Source organism: Equus asinus, chromosome 12 (assembly GCF_041296235.1).
Source record: "Equus asinus isolate D_3611 breed Donkey chromosome 12, EquAss-T2T_v2, whole genome shotgun sequence".
Classification (NCBI taxonomy): domain Eukaryota; kingdom Metazoa; phylum Chordata; class Mammalia; order Perissodactyla; family Equidae; genus Equus; species Equus asinus.
Window position 1 is genome coordinate 69,175,447 of NC_091801.1, and position 15,818 is coordinate 69,191,264.

The 15,818-nt window shown below is 40.6% G+C and overlaps 1 protein-coding gene across 22 annotated transcripts in view; it reads right to left on the reverse strand.

The window, feature by feature from the left end:
• TATDN1 (TatD DNase domain containing 1) overlaps window positions 1-15,818 on the reverse strand; it is a 39,716-nt gene that overhangs the window by 22,922 nt on the left and 976 nt on the right. For 5 of the 22 annotated variants that reach the window (XM_070481568.1, XM_014854030.3, XM_044743747.2 and 2 more), the window contains exons 2-5: window positions 7,586-7,686; window positions 4,809-4,874; window positions 2,631-2,680; window positions 295-358 (exon numbers count right to left, since the gene is read on the reverse strand). In XM_070481568.1, the coding sequence (XP_070337669.1) occupies window positions 295-358; window positions 2,631-2,680; window positions 4,809-4,874; window positions 7,586-7,622 (217 nt within the window). In that variant the 5' untranslated portion in view covers window positions 7,623-7,686. Of the gene's footprint in view, window positions 1-221; window positions 359-2,630; window positions 2,681-4,808; window positions 4,875-7,585; window positions 7,687-12,551; window positions 12,796-14,494; window positions 14,572-15,818 lie in introns of all 22 variants that reach the window. The other 17 variants (XM_070481571.1, XM_014854032.3, XM_070481572.1 and 14 more) reach the window with 11 other exon arrangements.

Below are 15,818 nucleotides of genomic sequence, written 5' to 3' on the forward strand. Positions count from 1 at the left end.
TTTTCACAGCATCAGGAATATCTGAGGCTAAATTAGAGACCTGGTGAACTTAATTCTCATTAACTGAAATCTTAAAGTAATTCTTATTAAGTACTATGAGGGGGTTTTATCAAGCATCTCATACACCAATGGGCACTCTGAATTTTTTCATCTTAATCATGTCCCACTGAAATCAGTCTATTGTCCTGTTGTTTCTACAGTCATGATCCATTGTATTGTACCTGAGGCAGTTCTCAGACTTCTTCAAAATAACTTAATTCATATTTTTTTTTGGTAAAAGTAATATGAGGATACCATTTGTTTGTGCCAAATGCAGTGCATCTTTACTGTCTTGTAGATTTCCACCCGTAATCATAAACTGAAATAGAAAGAAATAAAATAAGCCCACTTTAACAGGGTATCAACAAGTTTCCCAAACATGCTGTCCTACTACTTTTTTCCAGAATGCTTTTCTCTGACTGTGACACACGTACCCTTCCTTTAAGATTCAGCTGAAAGAGCACCTCCTGTGTAGAGTGGTCCCTGACTACTCCCCTACCCCTCCATTCCTTCCTATCGAAATGGATTCACATGTGGGTCTTTCCTATCAGACCGTGAGTTCCTTGAGGACAGGTCATGTTACAAAAGCCTGAATAAGCAAAGACCTCTGACTTTAGAATTCTGTTTATCTAAATTAGAGATTCAATACTGCTGATTAATTCAGCTCTCCAAGTGTGGTCCTGGAACCCCCGGGGGATATGTGAGGTCAAAACTATTTTCAAAATAATGCTAAGATGTTATTTTGCCTTTTTCATTCTCATTCTGTCATAAGTATGCAATGAGGTATTCCAGAGGCTAGAACAGATTGACTGCAGAAACAGACACGAAAGTCCAGCAGTCTTCTGTTAAGCCAGACATTAAAGAGATGTAAAAATGTAAAACAATTCCACTCATGTCACTAAAGATTTTTAGTTTGGAAAAATACTTATTTTTCATAAAAATATGCTATTTATGTTATATAATGGTTTATTGTTATTTTAAAATGAATAAATACTTTAAATTTTTCTCTTTTAATTTATAATACAGTAGATATCAATAGATAAAACCCACATAAACAGAAGCTCTTTGGGATCCTCAATAATATTAAGGAATGTGACGTGGTTCTGAGACCAAAAGTTTGAGAATAAGATATTAACAAAAATGTTGGGAAAACTTTGTTTACTAACAATACCTAATTCTTTAATATAAGACCAAGTGCCCACGTCCAGTATTTCAATTATGTGAAATAGCTTCTAATCAAGGCTACCTTTAATTTTATCTATCACTTTTCCATTTGGATGAAAAGATAAGGGCAAGACTAGAGGACATAACTTCCTCTCCCAGTTTACACTGATGATGATGATGATGATGGCGGCAGCTTCCACCATCAACACAACCAAGGTTGTTTACTTTATACTAGGTATAATATCCAGTGCTTTGCATTCCATATTTTCTTTAACCCTCCCAGTGACTCTATTAATTAGGTCTTACTGTCATTCTCAATTTATGGATGAGAAAACTGCAGTCTAGAGAGTTGAAGGACCCCAGGTTATAAAGCTCTGAAGAACAAAGCTAGGGCTGGAACCCAGGTTATGCCATCACTGTGCTTTTAATCACTACACTACAACTGCAAGGTACTGAATTAAATTTCAATTCGGAACCACGTCCAAGTAAACTTCATTTCAGTTCTGCCATCCCTAAATCCGTGTATGTGTGATTACAAATGTTAAGATGAAACTCTTCACAGCTGACACAGGAAAATTTAGGAGCTTCGTACTTCAGAGTTTTCAAAATGGCATTTTATAAAGTGATTTACCAAGCAGAGAATGACCACATAATAAGAAATTAATGTAACGTTTATCCTCTCTCATTACTTGTGAATAACTAATACAATTTTAGCGCTCGAGACTGCAGGACTCATGTAGTCGGCAGTGTCACTCTTTAAAACTGAGGTTACTCAACTTAGAACCAGGAGTTACCACACACCCTGACACCACACTGTGGAATTTAACCTTATTTCTTGTGTGCACGTGTGGGATAGCTGCTATTTTTAAAAAATACTAATTAAAAAGAAATATCTATCCAAAGAATTTGACCCTGAGCTTGCTATTCATGTGCTTAGAACTCTCTAAAAAGTAATAGGAGTTTTCCTGACAATCCAACTATTACTGTAAAAATCAAAGTGTCCTCTCAGTTATCTGAAATGGCATACCCACACTATAAAAGCTAAACTTGGTGACATACACGGCTTTTTGATGACTGCTTAATTCTAACAAATGCTAAATTATGTTACAAAATTTATTAAAAGTTGCCTCTTAAGAAGCCTGGTAATTCAGATAGGTTTTAAAAAAATTTTTCAAAGAGACTTTGCCATTTACCACATTTGTAATCAGATGGAAAAACAACCCCATGAGGTTTGTGTCATTTAAATTGCTGTGGACAGAATATTTTGATATTTTATTTCATTAACTTGCTAATATTACATGTTGATATTACATATCCCAAAATACCAAGTGTGGCATTAGCTCTTTTTCTTCTACTCTGCATGCAGTATTTTAACCAAAATTTAGTTTTTTAAAAAATTCTCAAGAGTAACAAAAATGAAATGATACCTTTTTAACACCAATCTGGACAGCTCTCTCTATTACATCCTGTAAGTCATCTGTAAAAAACAAACCCCACATTAAGAAAACTTGATAAACAAAAATTTACTTATCTATAATTTAATCATCCCTTCTAGAAAGGAAAATACATAGAAACAATCACGTTTACTAAATCAAAGTTACACTGATTCTATTTGATGAGTACTCATCATGAAATAAGCACAGAGCTGGCAATAACCTTGGAAAAAACAAAAAAAGAGGGCCAGCTTTGGTGGTCCAGGTTCAGTTCCAAGGTGTGGACTTATGCCATGCATCTCTCAGTGGCCATGCTGTGGCAGTGGCTCACATACAAAAAGAGGAAGGAAGACTGGCAGCAGATGTTAGCTCAGGGTGAATCTTCCTCAGCAAAAAAAAAAAAAAAAAGAAGAAGAAGAAAAGAAACTCACATAAGCCAACTAGATGAATAGTTATCCATTTAATTGTATTTTTATTCTGTTGATCAAAAGGCGGAAAGTGACAAAAGTCGGGGGTTCAAACTAAAGATGAATTTGCTCGCTACAATTTAAGTCACTTGCCTTGAATCTGCCATTTATTAGTATGATTAAGATTGTTTATTTCTACTACGGCTTTTCAGAGTACATCTCCACTGCCTCTCAAAACACGATATAACACCTCTTTGTAGATTTCAGTTAACACTGTATTTCTAAAATTACTATTCGCATTGAGGAAGGACAATTTTTATTTTCTCTGACAGTTGCTTTTTGCTTTTCCCCAAAATTCTCTGTTAAGTAAAAATAAACTTTTTTGGGGAAATCAATAGCAAATACCAATCTCTGAGAGGCCTGAGGTAAATGAATAGCAAAATTAAACAATTACATCATACAAATCCATTTATTAATTTCATATTTAAGTGTCACAGTAGATGTGACTAGAATTCAATTACTATTACTTCTAGAGTAGCTATAAAATTTCTTTTAGACAAAAAATATCAACTTAGTGAACTTATACTAAGTAGGGCAACCAGTTTTCCTAGATATTATAAACTAGAGGAATACCGATATAGATCACAATAAAACTTATTTCATAAACACAAGTATACAAACACACACACAGTCATGAAGCATGAAATCCATTCAGTGCCACAAAGCCAAGAAAAGAAGAATGCAATTTATTCAATAGCCTGCAGTATATAAGTAACATCTTATAAACATAAAACATAAAAATATCATCTAAATTTCAAAAGGAAGTAGAAAAGGTAAGTTTTGATGAAAGGTAAGTTTTAGGAAAGCTAACATTTACTTTTCTTCTTTCAAGTGGCATCTGACATTCCCTATATTCAGAGCAGCTTTCACTTACGATCACCTAGAAGCAAAGAAGATGAGCTTCTGACTTAGCTTGTTCAAATGTGCCATTCGACATCATCCACAACAATGAAACCAAACCGTCCTGTTTGCATTTACACAGTAACAAGTATAGTAATTTTCGGAGGCGATATTCACAGACCAGCTTATTGGAGAAATTCTGCTTTCAAAAACTTGTCACTATCATTTCCCACTTAGTTACCTCAGGTGACAAAATATGCCTTTTAAATGAACTTGATAAGATAAATATACACCATTTTGCTTTTGGCTAAGCTTTCCATGAACGTTCGAGGTCCTTCTGTCTATTCCCACCCACACGGTCGGTCTCTAGGGTCTTGCAGGACTTGGATAAAGGGGCAGGCAAGACAGGGAAGGTGGACAGCACTGCACCTCTGCCTTCCTCACACTGCCACTCTGTCATGCAGCTGAGAATGTTTTCAAAAAACTAGACATTATACTGACGTTCCACTGTATGTGATTTTTGAATTATGTGCCCTACTGTTTAATTGCTTAAAAGACTAATTAAACAATCAACTATTATCAGCTTCTATGTATATGGTTATTTAAAGTTCCACATTCAAAATTATAAACTTCTACAGATAAGAAGGGCTTGATAACACTTTGATATAACATGTGCTCTGTAAATGTTCATGATCATCGTTTATCAATATAGCTTATATGGATTTCACTTTGCTTACTGTTTTATCCAAGATGCATAATAAATCCTTTAATTTCAATTGTAAGAGTGATTATGCTTTTCATGATTTCCTTGAGGCAGAACATGTTTCAGAGAGAAACTGTTTACCTTAATAAAAGAAACATTTACCTTGATGCTTTTGAACCCCTCTATAAATTCCTCTGAACATGGGATCTGTCAAGTTGATACCAATATCTGCGGAAAGCAAAAATAAAATGATTAATCATTAAGAGCCTCTATTTGAAACTTCCACTTTAAATAAAAGCTCCTGTTACTATACTTTTCATTCACATATTCATTCACACAAACAAAATCTAAGTGCCTACCATTTAACAATCACTTGGACGCTTGGGATACAAAGAGTAAGATGCAATTCCTGCTCTCAAGAAACTCACCACAGAACTGGGAAGGCAGACCCACTAACAGACAATTGAAAAATATTGTAAGTAGACACTGGCATTGTGAAGCATAGAAGAGGAACACTCAACCTAGTCCAGTAGCTGGCCCAGAAGAGGCTTCCAGAAAGAAGGGATCTCTGATCTGAATCTTACAGGATGAGTTAGAGTTACCCGGTAGAAGAGGGGAAACTGCAGACAGAGGAAGCAGCGGGAGCAAAGCACCGGGGGTGTGAAATATCAGGCAGACTGCCGTCAGCCATTCTGGCTGCTGGAGAGAAGTGTAGGGAAGGAAGTGGCCAGAAAAGGCCAGACTCAGCCATGTTACAGACACTTGTCTTTAAAATGCCAGGTCCAACAAGAAGCACCGATGGCTTTTAGGCAGAGGAGTAAGATGTGTATTCTGGACATCTCAATCTGGCGTCTGTGCAGAAGGTGAGATTTGAAGGGGGGAAATGGAGTTAGGATCTCATCTGGGAACAGGCAAGAGCTCATATTTGCAATGAAGAGAACCTGGTTTAGGGTAACGCAAGCGAGATGCAGAGAGGGGAATGCATTATTTATTTCCTTTATTCACCCAATACTTACGAAGACCAACTGTGTGCCAAATACTATGTAAGGACTTAGGGGATACAGATATGAATAAGACCCAATACTTGGTTCCTGCCCTTCAGGAATGTATAGCTTATATGGAAACTCCAATTAGAAACTGTGATATAATAAGCTAGATTGTAAGCAACACAAGGCAAAAGACATTTATCTTCTTCACTGCTGTATCCCTAGAACATAGCATAATGGCTGGCACATAGTAGGAGCTCTACAAGGATGATGAGAAAAGCTTCACTAGATCTGGAAGAAAGCAAACACTTACAAGCTAACGAACGGAAAGGACACTCTACATACAGATGTGTGTACGCACACACTACACCTGGAAGACTGGAGAAGTTCACTGTGACCGTGGAGCACAATGCAGTTCTCACCGGAGAGCAACTTTGCAGCCCCTATCTTCTAACCCGCCCCCCGCCCACACCACATTTAGTAACGTCTGCATGCACTTCTAGTCGTCACAACTGAGAGGGGTGCTACTGGGATCTAGGCTTCAGACCACGGGTGCTGCTAAATACCCTACAATGCACAGAATAGCCTCCCACAACAAAGAATTGTCTGACCCAAAAAATCAAGTGCGGTTCTTGGTAAATCCTGCTGTAGAGCATAAGGGAACAAGGGGAATGAGAAGAGGTGAAGTCAGATTGTGGTGGCCGTGGGCAATAAAAATGCCTTCTTTATGTAAAATACACATCCTTTAGCTCTTAGCACTAGGAGACTCTCCAAGTTTGTGGTGGGGGGTGGGGGGCAGTTGCCTACCAACAGACCTCTACATTATTTCTGCTGAGTTTCAGCTTTTTCTTTTTTTATCGAGGTGACGTGGTTTATAACATTACATAAATGTGAGGTGTACATTGTTATATATTTCGATTTCTGTGTGGATGACAGCATGTTCACCACACACAGACTAATTATGATCCATCACCACACACATGCGCCTAGTCACCCCTTTCGCCCTCCTCCCTCCCCCTTCCCCTCTGGTAACCACCAGTCCTATCTCTGTTGCTATGTGTTTGTTTGTTGTTTTTATCTTCTATTTACGAGTGAGATCATATGGTATTTAACTTTCTCCCTCTGACTTATTTCACTCAGCATAATACCCTCAAGGCCCACCCATGTTGTCACAAATGGCCAGATTTCATCATTTCTAATGGCTGAGTAGTAGTCCATTGTGTATATACCCCACATCTTCTTTATCCATTCATTCCTTGATGGGCGCCTAGATTGCTTCCAAGTCTTGGCTATTGTGAACGATGCTGCAGTGAACGTAAATCTATCTTGACACATTCGTGTTTTCATGTTCTTAGGATAAATACCCAGCAGAATAGCTGGATTATATGGTAGTTCTACTCTCAATTTTCTGAGGAATCTCCATACTGTTTTCCATAGTGGCTGCACCAGTTCCCACTCCCACTAGCAGTGTATGAGAGTCAGCTTCTGACTTGGTATATTCTCACTCTGATTTCTGCCAAGCTGGCCCTCAGTGAGCTGTGCTGCTTCAACATTAAGACAGACCTTGAAAAATGAATGGGAGTTTGGATAATCCAAGAGATGGTGAGGAGAGTATTCCAGGCATTTGAAACACCAAGAGAAAGGCACAAAGCAGAAAACTTCAAAGACACTTGGGCAACAGCATATACGTCAATAGAGGGTAAGAAATGAATTCACAACCAGTAACCTTTTTAAAGGGCTATTAACACACAAACATTATCGAATATTATAAATACAATACAGGGGTTCAGTGGAATGGCCCAGATCACAAGAAATCAGCATCTACTTTATTTCAAGTAAGGAAAGGAAATTAGATAGGGAAGTGGGAAGACTGAGAGAGGAAACCCAGGGGAGAGGGGTGAGGCCTTTTTGCCTAGAATAATCCTTCACAGGGGTCAGTCTATGGTCACCCACCATGAATGATCATTAGGAGCACAGAAACGGTCTGCATCTCTTCTAGCCCATTTCCTCTTTGTGCAGCAAAGAGATTAGAATTTTTCCAAGGCAATCTTTAACTAGAAAATGAAGTGAAAAACAAATGAAAATGAAAAGCAAGCAAATTTAACAAGTAAACGTATGATACTAATTTTAGAAGCGAAGTGAAGACTAGCTTGGAGGCCCAGTTTATGAAGCCTCTCCATATCCTTGTCTCAACCCTAACTGGAATGGATGCGAAATCGTCCTTCAGTGCTCACTCTGAGGCAGACGATGGTTAAGGACAATTCCAGGTGACACCACTTCCTGTTAGATCCTAGCTCTTCCCGACGTGCACTGGTCCTTCAGGACCTTAGTCAGAGTGTACTTCAAAGATCTACAGTCAAGCAGCACGTAACGACGTTTTGGTCAACAAGGGACACGACAGTGGTCCCATTAGTACCTTACAGATTAGGTGTGTAGTAGGCTATACCATCTGGGTTTACGTAAGAGCACTCTATAATGTTCGTTTGCACAACAAAATCGCTTAACGACGCCTTTCTCAGAAAGCATCCCCCTCGTTAAGCGATGTGTAACTACATATTCAGCTTTGGACCCAGGTGAGCCTTGGGCTTTAGCATATCCTGCACTGGCTCAGCCACCAATTTTTTCCCTTTTCTGCAAAAATCCCTTGTGACTTATAGCCCTTTTCTTTCATGGTTTGCCTAGAGTGTATTCCTGGGTCAGTTATTACAGCTGCTTTCTATCCTTTGATGACTAGGCTGCTTCACCTTAGGTTTGGTGAAGGGGTTCAGAACATGCCACCCCAAAATACGCCACTTTGGCACACTGGTTATTTCGAGCTGAAGGCACCTGAGAAACAGCAGATGCAGGAAAGGCTCTCTGATCTCCCCCTTTCTACCTAAAAGCAGGTCATACAATTTCCCATGAACCCTCCCTAGACCAGGAAGAGAAGAGTCTTATCACCAGAGACTGGGAGTCAAAGTCAAAATGGATCTGTACAAACAAACCCCAAATAACCCTTATCTTCCATTAGTTATCCCATGTATTTCCTAGTCACTGTCCCCAAATTTACACAATTTAAGCCCCTTTGTCTTATCACGTCCCCAAGTAAGCTTTTGTTAAGTTTTTTGGCCTAACAGCTTCTTTGGGTCTTCATTTTCCTTTTGAAGACTCCCATGCATGTGAAGAAAAAACTGCATGATTTTCTCCTGTTAATCTGTCTTATGTCAGTTTAATTCTTTTTTTTTTTTTTTTTTTTTTTGAGAAAGATTAGCCCTGAGGTAACTGCTGCCAATCCTCCTCTTTTTGCTGAGGAAGCCTGGCCCGGAGCTAACATCCGTGCCCATCTTCCTCTACTTTATATGTGGGACACCTACCACAGCATGGCTTGCCATGCGGGGCCGTGTCCGCACCCGGGATCCGAACCAGCAAACCCTGGCCCGCCGAAGTGGAACGTGTGCACTTAACCGCTGCGCCAGCGGGCCGGCCCCATCAGTTTAATTCTTAGGCCCAGCCACAGAACCTAAGATGGCAGGAGGAAGTTTTTCCTCCCCTACAAAGGCAAACATCTTTTTCCTGCCTCTGGATTCACTTCTCTTTCCTTGAAGAAGTTCTCCTCTCTCCTATACTGGATGGCCTCTGGGCCTCCCACTCCCCACCCACCCACTACCAGCAAATAATGGGCAGGGTGCTTAAGATAATTGGAAGTCAATACAGAGCGGTCAAAGAAAAGTTCAAACTGATCATCAAAAAATATTCAATCTGTGAGCAAGTTCTGAGAAATACAATAAAATGGGGACTGCAGTTATGGAATGAGAAGGGACTTTGGAATCAGAATTCCTGGCACTATGACTAATTAGCTGAATGATCCTGGGCAAATCAGCCTGTTTCCTCACTAAAAGGGTGGGCATAAAATTTCTCCTTCCAGGATGAATTGTGGCTCAAACTGGAAAATGAATGTGAAAGCATTTTTGCGAATTAAAAGCCTTATAGAATGTAATTATCATTATTACTAAGCCAATTTTGTAAAAATTCTGTAACAGGCCAATAACAAATGGAATTTTAGTCAACATTAGCTACATTGTCATACAAACTATAAGTGCTTAACACTCCCAATCCAAGACTGAGCAAACAGCCAAATGTAAGTCAATCTGTCTATAAAGACTCATGATGCAATCACGAAAATAAAAAAAATAAAGTCAAAATCCTATTTAACTTGTTCAAAATGTGCTGATCTATAATAAGGGACAGTATCTTTAAAATTAAGAAGTCCCTATCAGCAATAAACTCAAAAAAAGTAAACAAATACTGTGTGCAAATCAATTTCTAGCCTGAAAACTAAGCTCGAAATAGCTTGAAAAACTAAGAAAGTAAGAGATAAGGGTGACAGAGTATGAGAGGAAGTAAAAAAAGGCAAAATGGAAAATTACTACTTCTGATTAGGGGAAAAATTGAGAGATTCACACCTTTAGTGGCATGTCACCTTGTAACAATCAGTAATGTTTCTCTTCCATTAATTTTTTCTTTAACTAGCTGGCTTTAAAAGCAGTACCTGCTTTACTGCTAAAAACTACTTCCAGTATTAATGAGTTTTATTTTCAAAACAAAATAAGAGTAGAAACTGTTTGCAACCGAAAGAAAGCCACATCTCCGAACCAATGGCTCACTGTTTGGGCTCAGAGGATCATGTCAAATCACTGTCACCTATGACCTAGGGATACAAAGGGACAGCAAATAGGGTATTTAAAATCGCTTTAGATTTGCTTAGCCTTCAGATATAACTTCAGGGGCCGGCCCGGTGGCGCAGCGGTTAAGTGCACATGTTCTGCTCCGGCGGCCTAGGGTTCACTGACTCGGATCCCAGGTGCGGACGTGGCACCGCGTGGCAAGCCATGCTGTGGTAGGCGTCCCACATATAAAGTAGAGGAAGACTGGGACAGATGTTAGCTCAGGGCCAGTCTTCTCCAGCAAAAAGAGGAGGATTGGCAGCAGTTAGCTCAGGGCTAATCTTCCTCAAAAAAAAAAATAAATCAGATATAACTTCAAGTTTGCAGGAAATTAGGGAGCAAGCTAAACACTGCCACATAGCAAACAGACAAGTCCAGAAGATAGGACTTCCGTGGGACAACTGGCCAAATTGCTTCTGCAGGACAGTGCCATGAAAAAGAAATGTGTGCGATAAAGGGGTTGGCAAGCTATGGTCCCAGGCCATCGCCCATTTTTGTTTGCCCCTGAGCTAAGAATGCTTTTACATTTTTAAATAGTTGAAAAAAATCAAAAGAACAGTAGTTTGTGTCATCTAAAAATTATAAGAAATTTAAGTTTCAGTATCCAAAGTTTTACTGGTGGGGCCGGCCCGGTGGCGCAGCGGTTAAGTTCGCACGTTCCGCTTCTCAGCGACCCGGGGTTTGCTGGTTCGGATCCCGGGTGCAGACATGGCACCCCTTGGCACGCCATGCTGTGGTAGCAGTCCCACATATAAAGTAGAGGAAGATGGGCACGGATGTTAGCTCAGGGCCAGGCTTCCTCAGCAAAAAAGAGGAGGACTGGCAGTAGTTAGCTCAGGGCTAATCCTCCTTAAAAAAAAAAAAAAAAAAGAACAAAGTTTTACTGGAACATGGCCCCACCTATTTGTTTACATATTGTCTACTGCTGCTTTTGAGTGACAAGGTCAGAGTAGTTGCAATAGAGATCATATGGCCTACAAGATAAAAAATATGTACTAAATCCCCCTTTAAGGAAAAAGTTGGCCAACTTCTGTTAAAAACTTAAGGAACACCTAAACGCATGGCTCTGGATTGGATACTGTTTCGGAAATGACCACCATATAAAAGAGGCTCCACAGAGATCCCTCATCTCTTCTACCATGCGGGGATACAGCCAGGAGGTGCCAGCTATGAACAAGGAAGCAGGTCCTCACCAGAATGCTACCATGCTGGCGCTTTGACCTTGGAGTTCCCAGGCTCCAGAACTATGAGAAATAAATTCCTGCTGTTTATCAACTACCCAGTCTGTGGTACTTGTTGCAGCAGCCCAAACAGACTAAGAAAATCTATGACATCACCTCTCTCAAGCTGTCCATGCCAAGCGGGTGGATTTTATCTCCTAATCTCTCACATCTGCACACTCTTTTCCGTCCCCCGACTACCATAACACTCCAGCCAGAATGCCACTCCGGTCCCTTCCACTGTGTTCTCCTCCTGACCCGAGGTTTCTTTTCATTCATGGATCAGATCATGATACTCTTAACTGGACTCCTGATGCTCTTAGGATAACAACCAAAGTCCTTAACATGGAATCATCTTGGCTCCACTAATCTCTCTAGCTCATTCTGTACCTCAGCCCCTTCCCCACTCCTCTCTGCTCCAGACCCACTGGTCTTCCTTCACTTCCTCAAAAGTACCATGCACCCTTTTGCCACAGGATGTCTGCACAGGCTGTTCTGTCTGGAACCTTCTCCCTGCCTTTTTTTGCCTACTTAACTCTTAATCTTCTTTCAGAGCTCAGCCCAAGTGTTACTTCCTCAAAGAAACCTTTTCTGACCTCCTCGTCTAAGTTTTGTTCTTCACCAAAGGCCCAGAGAATCATGTTCCTTTTCCTCAGTGCCGCCTTCTCTGTAATCGTGGTAAACAGTCATTATTGCACTTACAAGGCTGGCTGTCTCCACCACTAGACTACGACTTACTTTCTGCCCATCACAGATTCCTAGCATTGAGGACACTGTGTGGCACACAGTTGAGACTCAGTAAATATCTGTGGAATGAACGAATAACGAGGTTGACCAAGGGAATCCAAGACAAAGAATAGGAAATAAGGTCCAGTCCCTCAGGAAATGGAATTAATACAAGAGATGGCCAGAAGCCCCAACCAGCCTGCTGCAAGGGACACAGGGCAGGATCAGAATTCTGTTAAAAGAACACAACTACAGATAAATCTTAGGTACCTGAGACTCCTGAGCTGGATGGCCCCAAGAGGTAGTTATGTTACTAATTACCGCCGGCTGCTCTCTCACTGGTTCACTGCGGGGCCGGTGCAGAGACTGCTAGGATAGGAATCATCTAAAGCTGCGCTTCAGGGCCGGTCCAGTGGCGCAGCGGTTAAGCTTGCACGTTCTGCTTCTTGGCAGCCCGGGGTTCACCGGTTCGGATCCTGGGTGCAGACACAGCACCATTTGGCAATAAGCCATGCTGTAGCAGGTGTCCCACGTAAAAAGTAGATGGAAGACAGGCATGGATGTTAGCCCAGGGCCAGTCTTCCCCAGCAAAAAGAGGAGAGTTGGCAGTAGTTAGCTCAGGGCTAATCTTCCTCAAAAAAAAAAAAAAAAAAATAAAGCTGTGCTTCTCAAACCAGGGATGTTCTGGAGAATATGTAACACCTTGAGATTTCCTGGAGAATCCATTTTACTTCAGAAGATTTAGGGGATAAAATGTCTTTTGAATTTAAAAAGGGCACCATACTATTTCAAAGATAAATACAAGACATCCAAAGAAATTTTGTAAATGCATGAAGATTTATACACCACTGCTGCCATCCCTACCACTCCTGGGGTACACCTCACTCCAAGTCCTTAAGTGGACTTTGGCTGGTCAGTTTTGGAACACTGATGGGCCAAAAGCTTTGAAAAGGAAGGTTCCAGTGCACCCCAAGTCCCATTACCTTGCAATGATCTAGTACAGACTCTTATTGCTATTCAGATTGAGGATATAATCCCCTGTGGTATAACACTCAGATAAAGTCACAGAAATTAGTCGAAAGGATAACCTAGGACGTAATGTTGAAGTGTCCTCTAAGAGGGTCAACGTTTCCCATAAAACACAAATAGTTTCGCTTCCTGCCCTCCTTCCCCATATTAGAAACACTGGGTGCAGTTTTTAAGGGGCAGCCATTTGTTATGCGACAATAGAAGGGGGAAATATAGAAGCATTACCTCAGGATAGCGAGCTGTCCTAAATCAAAATCTAAGGCTGCTTTTAGAGCAGCGGTTTAATTTTTCACACAATTGTTCCATGTAAAGCTTGTTCCAATCTTCCATGGGTCTAATATGATGTTTTCCAAAGTACTGTTCATAATTCATTATAGGCAGAAATTTTGAAATGACACAGAATAAAACATTAACTATGAGAGTAAGTCACATAACAAAGATAGAATGTATAGGATGATTCCATTTTTGTTGTAAAAAGTCTGATATGTGGGGCTGGCCCTGTGGCCGAGTGGCTGAGTTCACATGCTCTGCTGCAGGTGGCCCAGTGTGTCGTTGGTTCAAATCCTGGGCACGGACATGGCACTGCCATCAAACCACGCTGAGGCAGCATCCCACATGCCACAACTAGAAGGACCCACAACGAAGAATATACAACTATGTACCGGGGGCTTTGGGGAAAAAAAGGGAAAAAAATAAAATCTTTAAAAAAATCTGATATGTTTATGTGTTTTTAAGATTCTCTATAAATCTATTAAAAAATTAGGGGGGTTGGCCCCATGGCCGAGTGGTTAAGTTTGTGCGCTCTGCTTCGGCGGCCCAGGATTTCCCTGGTTTGGATCCTGGGGGCGGACATGGCACCGCTTGTCAGGTCATGTTGAGGTGGCGTCCCACATAGCACAACCAGAAGGACCTACAACTAGAATACACAACTATGTACTGGGGGGCTTTGGGGAGAAGGAGAAGAAAACAAAAAAGAAAAAAAAAAGATTGGCAACAGACGTTAGCTTAGGTGCCAATCTTTAAAAAAAAGAAAAAAGAGAAGAATATACTTTAAACACTGGTTACCTCAAGAGAGTGGAAATGAAGGAGATCATACAGTAAAAAATTTATTCCAATTAAGCCCACTTCCTTTAAGAAATCTTTTCCAGCTTATCTGGTTCAGATCCCCTTATCAATTTTCTTACCATCTTAGTACTGAAACTACAAATCTTCTTTTACCCACTAATTCATACTTCCATTGCACAGCCTCCGTACTAGGACCCTGGAAAAAGACAAATACCATTGAGTATCTGCCTTAAAAGAGTGAGGTCTAGTAGGTAAGGCAGATACATAAATACTTAATGATAAAATAATGGAGCAAAGGGTAGTCATGAAGTCTTAAGGAACAAGTAAAAATCAACCAGGTCAGAGGGTGGTCGGTAGGATATCAGAGGGGGAGGGGACATTATAGCCCCCAACTGCCACTCTAAAAATCTTGTCTGGAGGAAGCAGCAGCATATCCAGGTGTTTATAGAGCATAAAAGGGATGAGGCTGGAAAGGTGGACAGCACCAGACCACAGACAGGCTTTGCATGCTATGTTAAGGTACTTCAACTATCCTGAGGACGGTCACCGAAAGCCTGGAAGAAGGAGAAAAATGTAATCCATTTGATTTCTGTACAGACCACTCTGGAGGCTATAGACAGGATGGATTTAAGAGGACATGACTTGAGGTAGGGACTTAGTTTTGTATTACAAACACATACTTCTTCAAAAAAAAAATAAGTGTCTTTTCTTTGTGGAGTGTTTCACAGCTCTTACTCCATCTCTCCCATCAATTATATCACAGATTGGAATGGACAGGCTGAGAGACACCACACCTGAAAACCGTGTACCACCTTTGCGGACCTACCCCCAACCTCACCCCAGGCTCTCACACAGCACTTGTTAAAATCTCTTTTGTGGCACTTAACACATTCTCCCCTGCATTTGCTTTGACTGTACATAAGTCTGACTGTACATACCTCTCCAGGCTGAAAACTAACTGCACCACTAGATTTTTTTAAATAGTTCTTCATACTTAGCACAATGTCTTTGGAAAAAATACTGCTTAAAAAAACTCTCAGATCGAAGTTTATAATCCTAACCTCTCTCCTGAGTGCCAGATGCATCTCCAATTGCCCCAGAAGTGTTTCCACCTGGATGTCCTGTAAGACTCTCAAACTTAACCTAATCCAAATGGATCTTGCTATATCTGCCACCCACTGCCAAACTAATCAGGCTTCCATTCCATATTTAGGTATTTATCCCAACCAAGTCATCTTTGACTGTTCACTCTCCCTTACCTGCCATATACACTTAGCTGCTACACGCTGTGTATGCACATCCCTTCCATTTCTCTCTCCCTTTTCCAATGTCCTAGTTCAAACTCTGAAATGTTTCCCTGCCTCTCCCTATCCCTCACCAAATCTACATAATAGCTATCAGGATAACCTTATGAAAGCAGAGATAGATCACTGTCATTTCCCA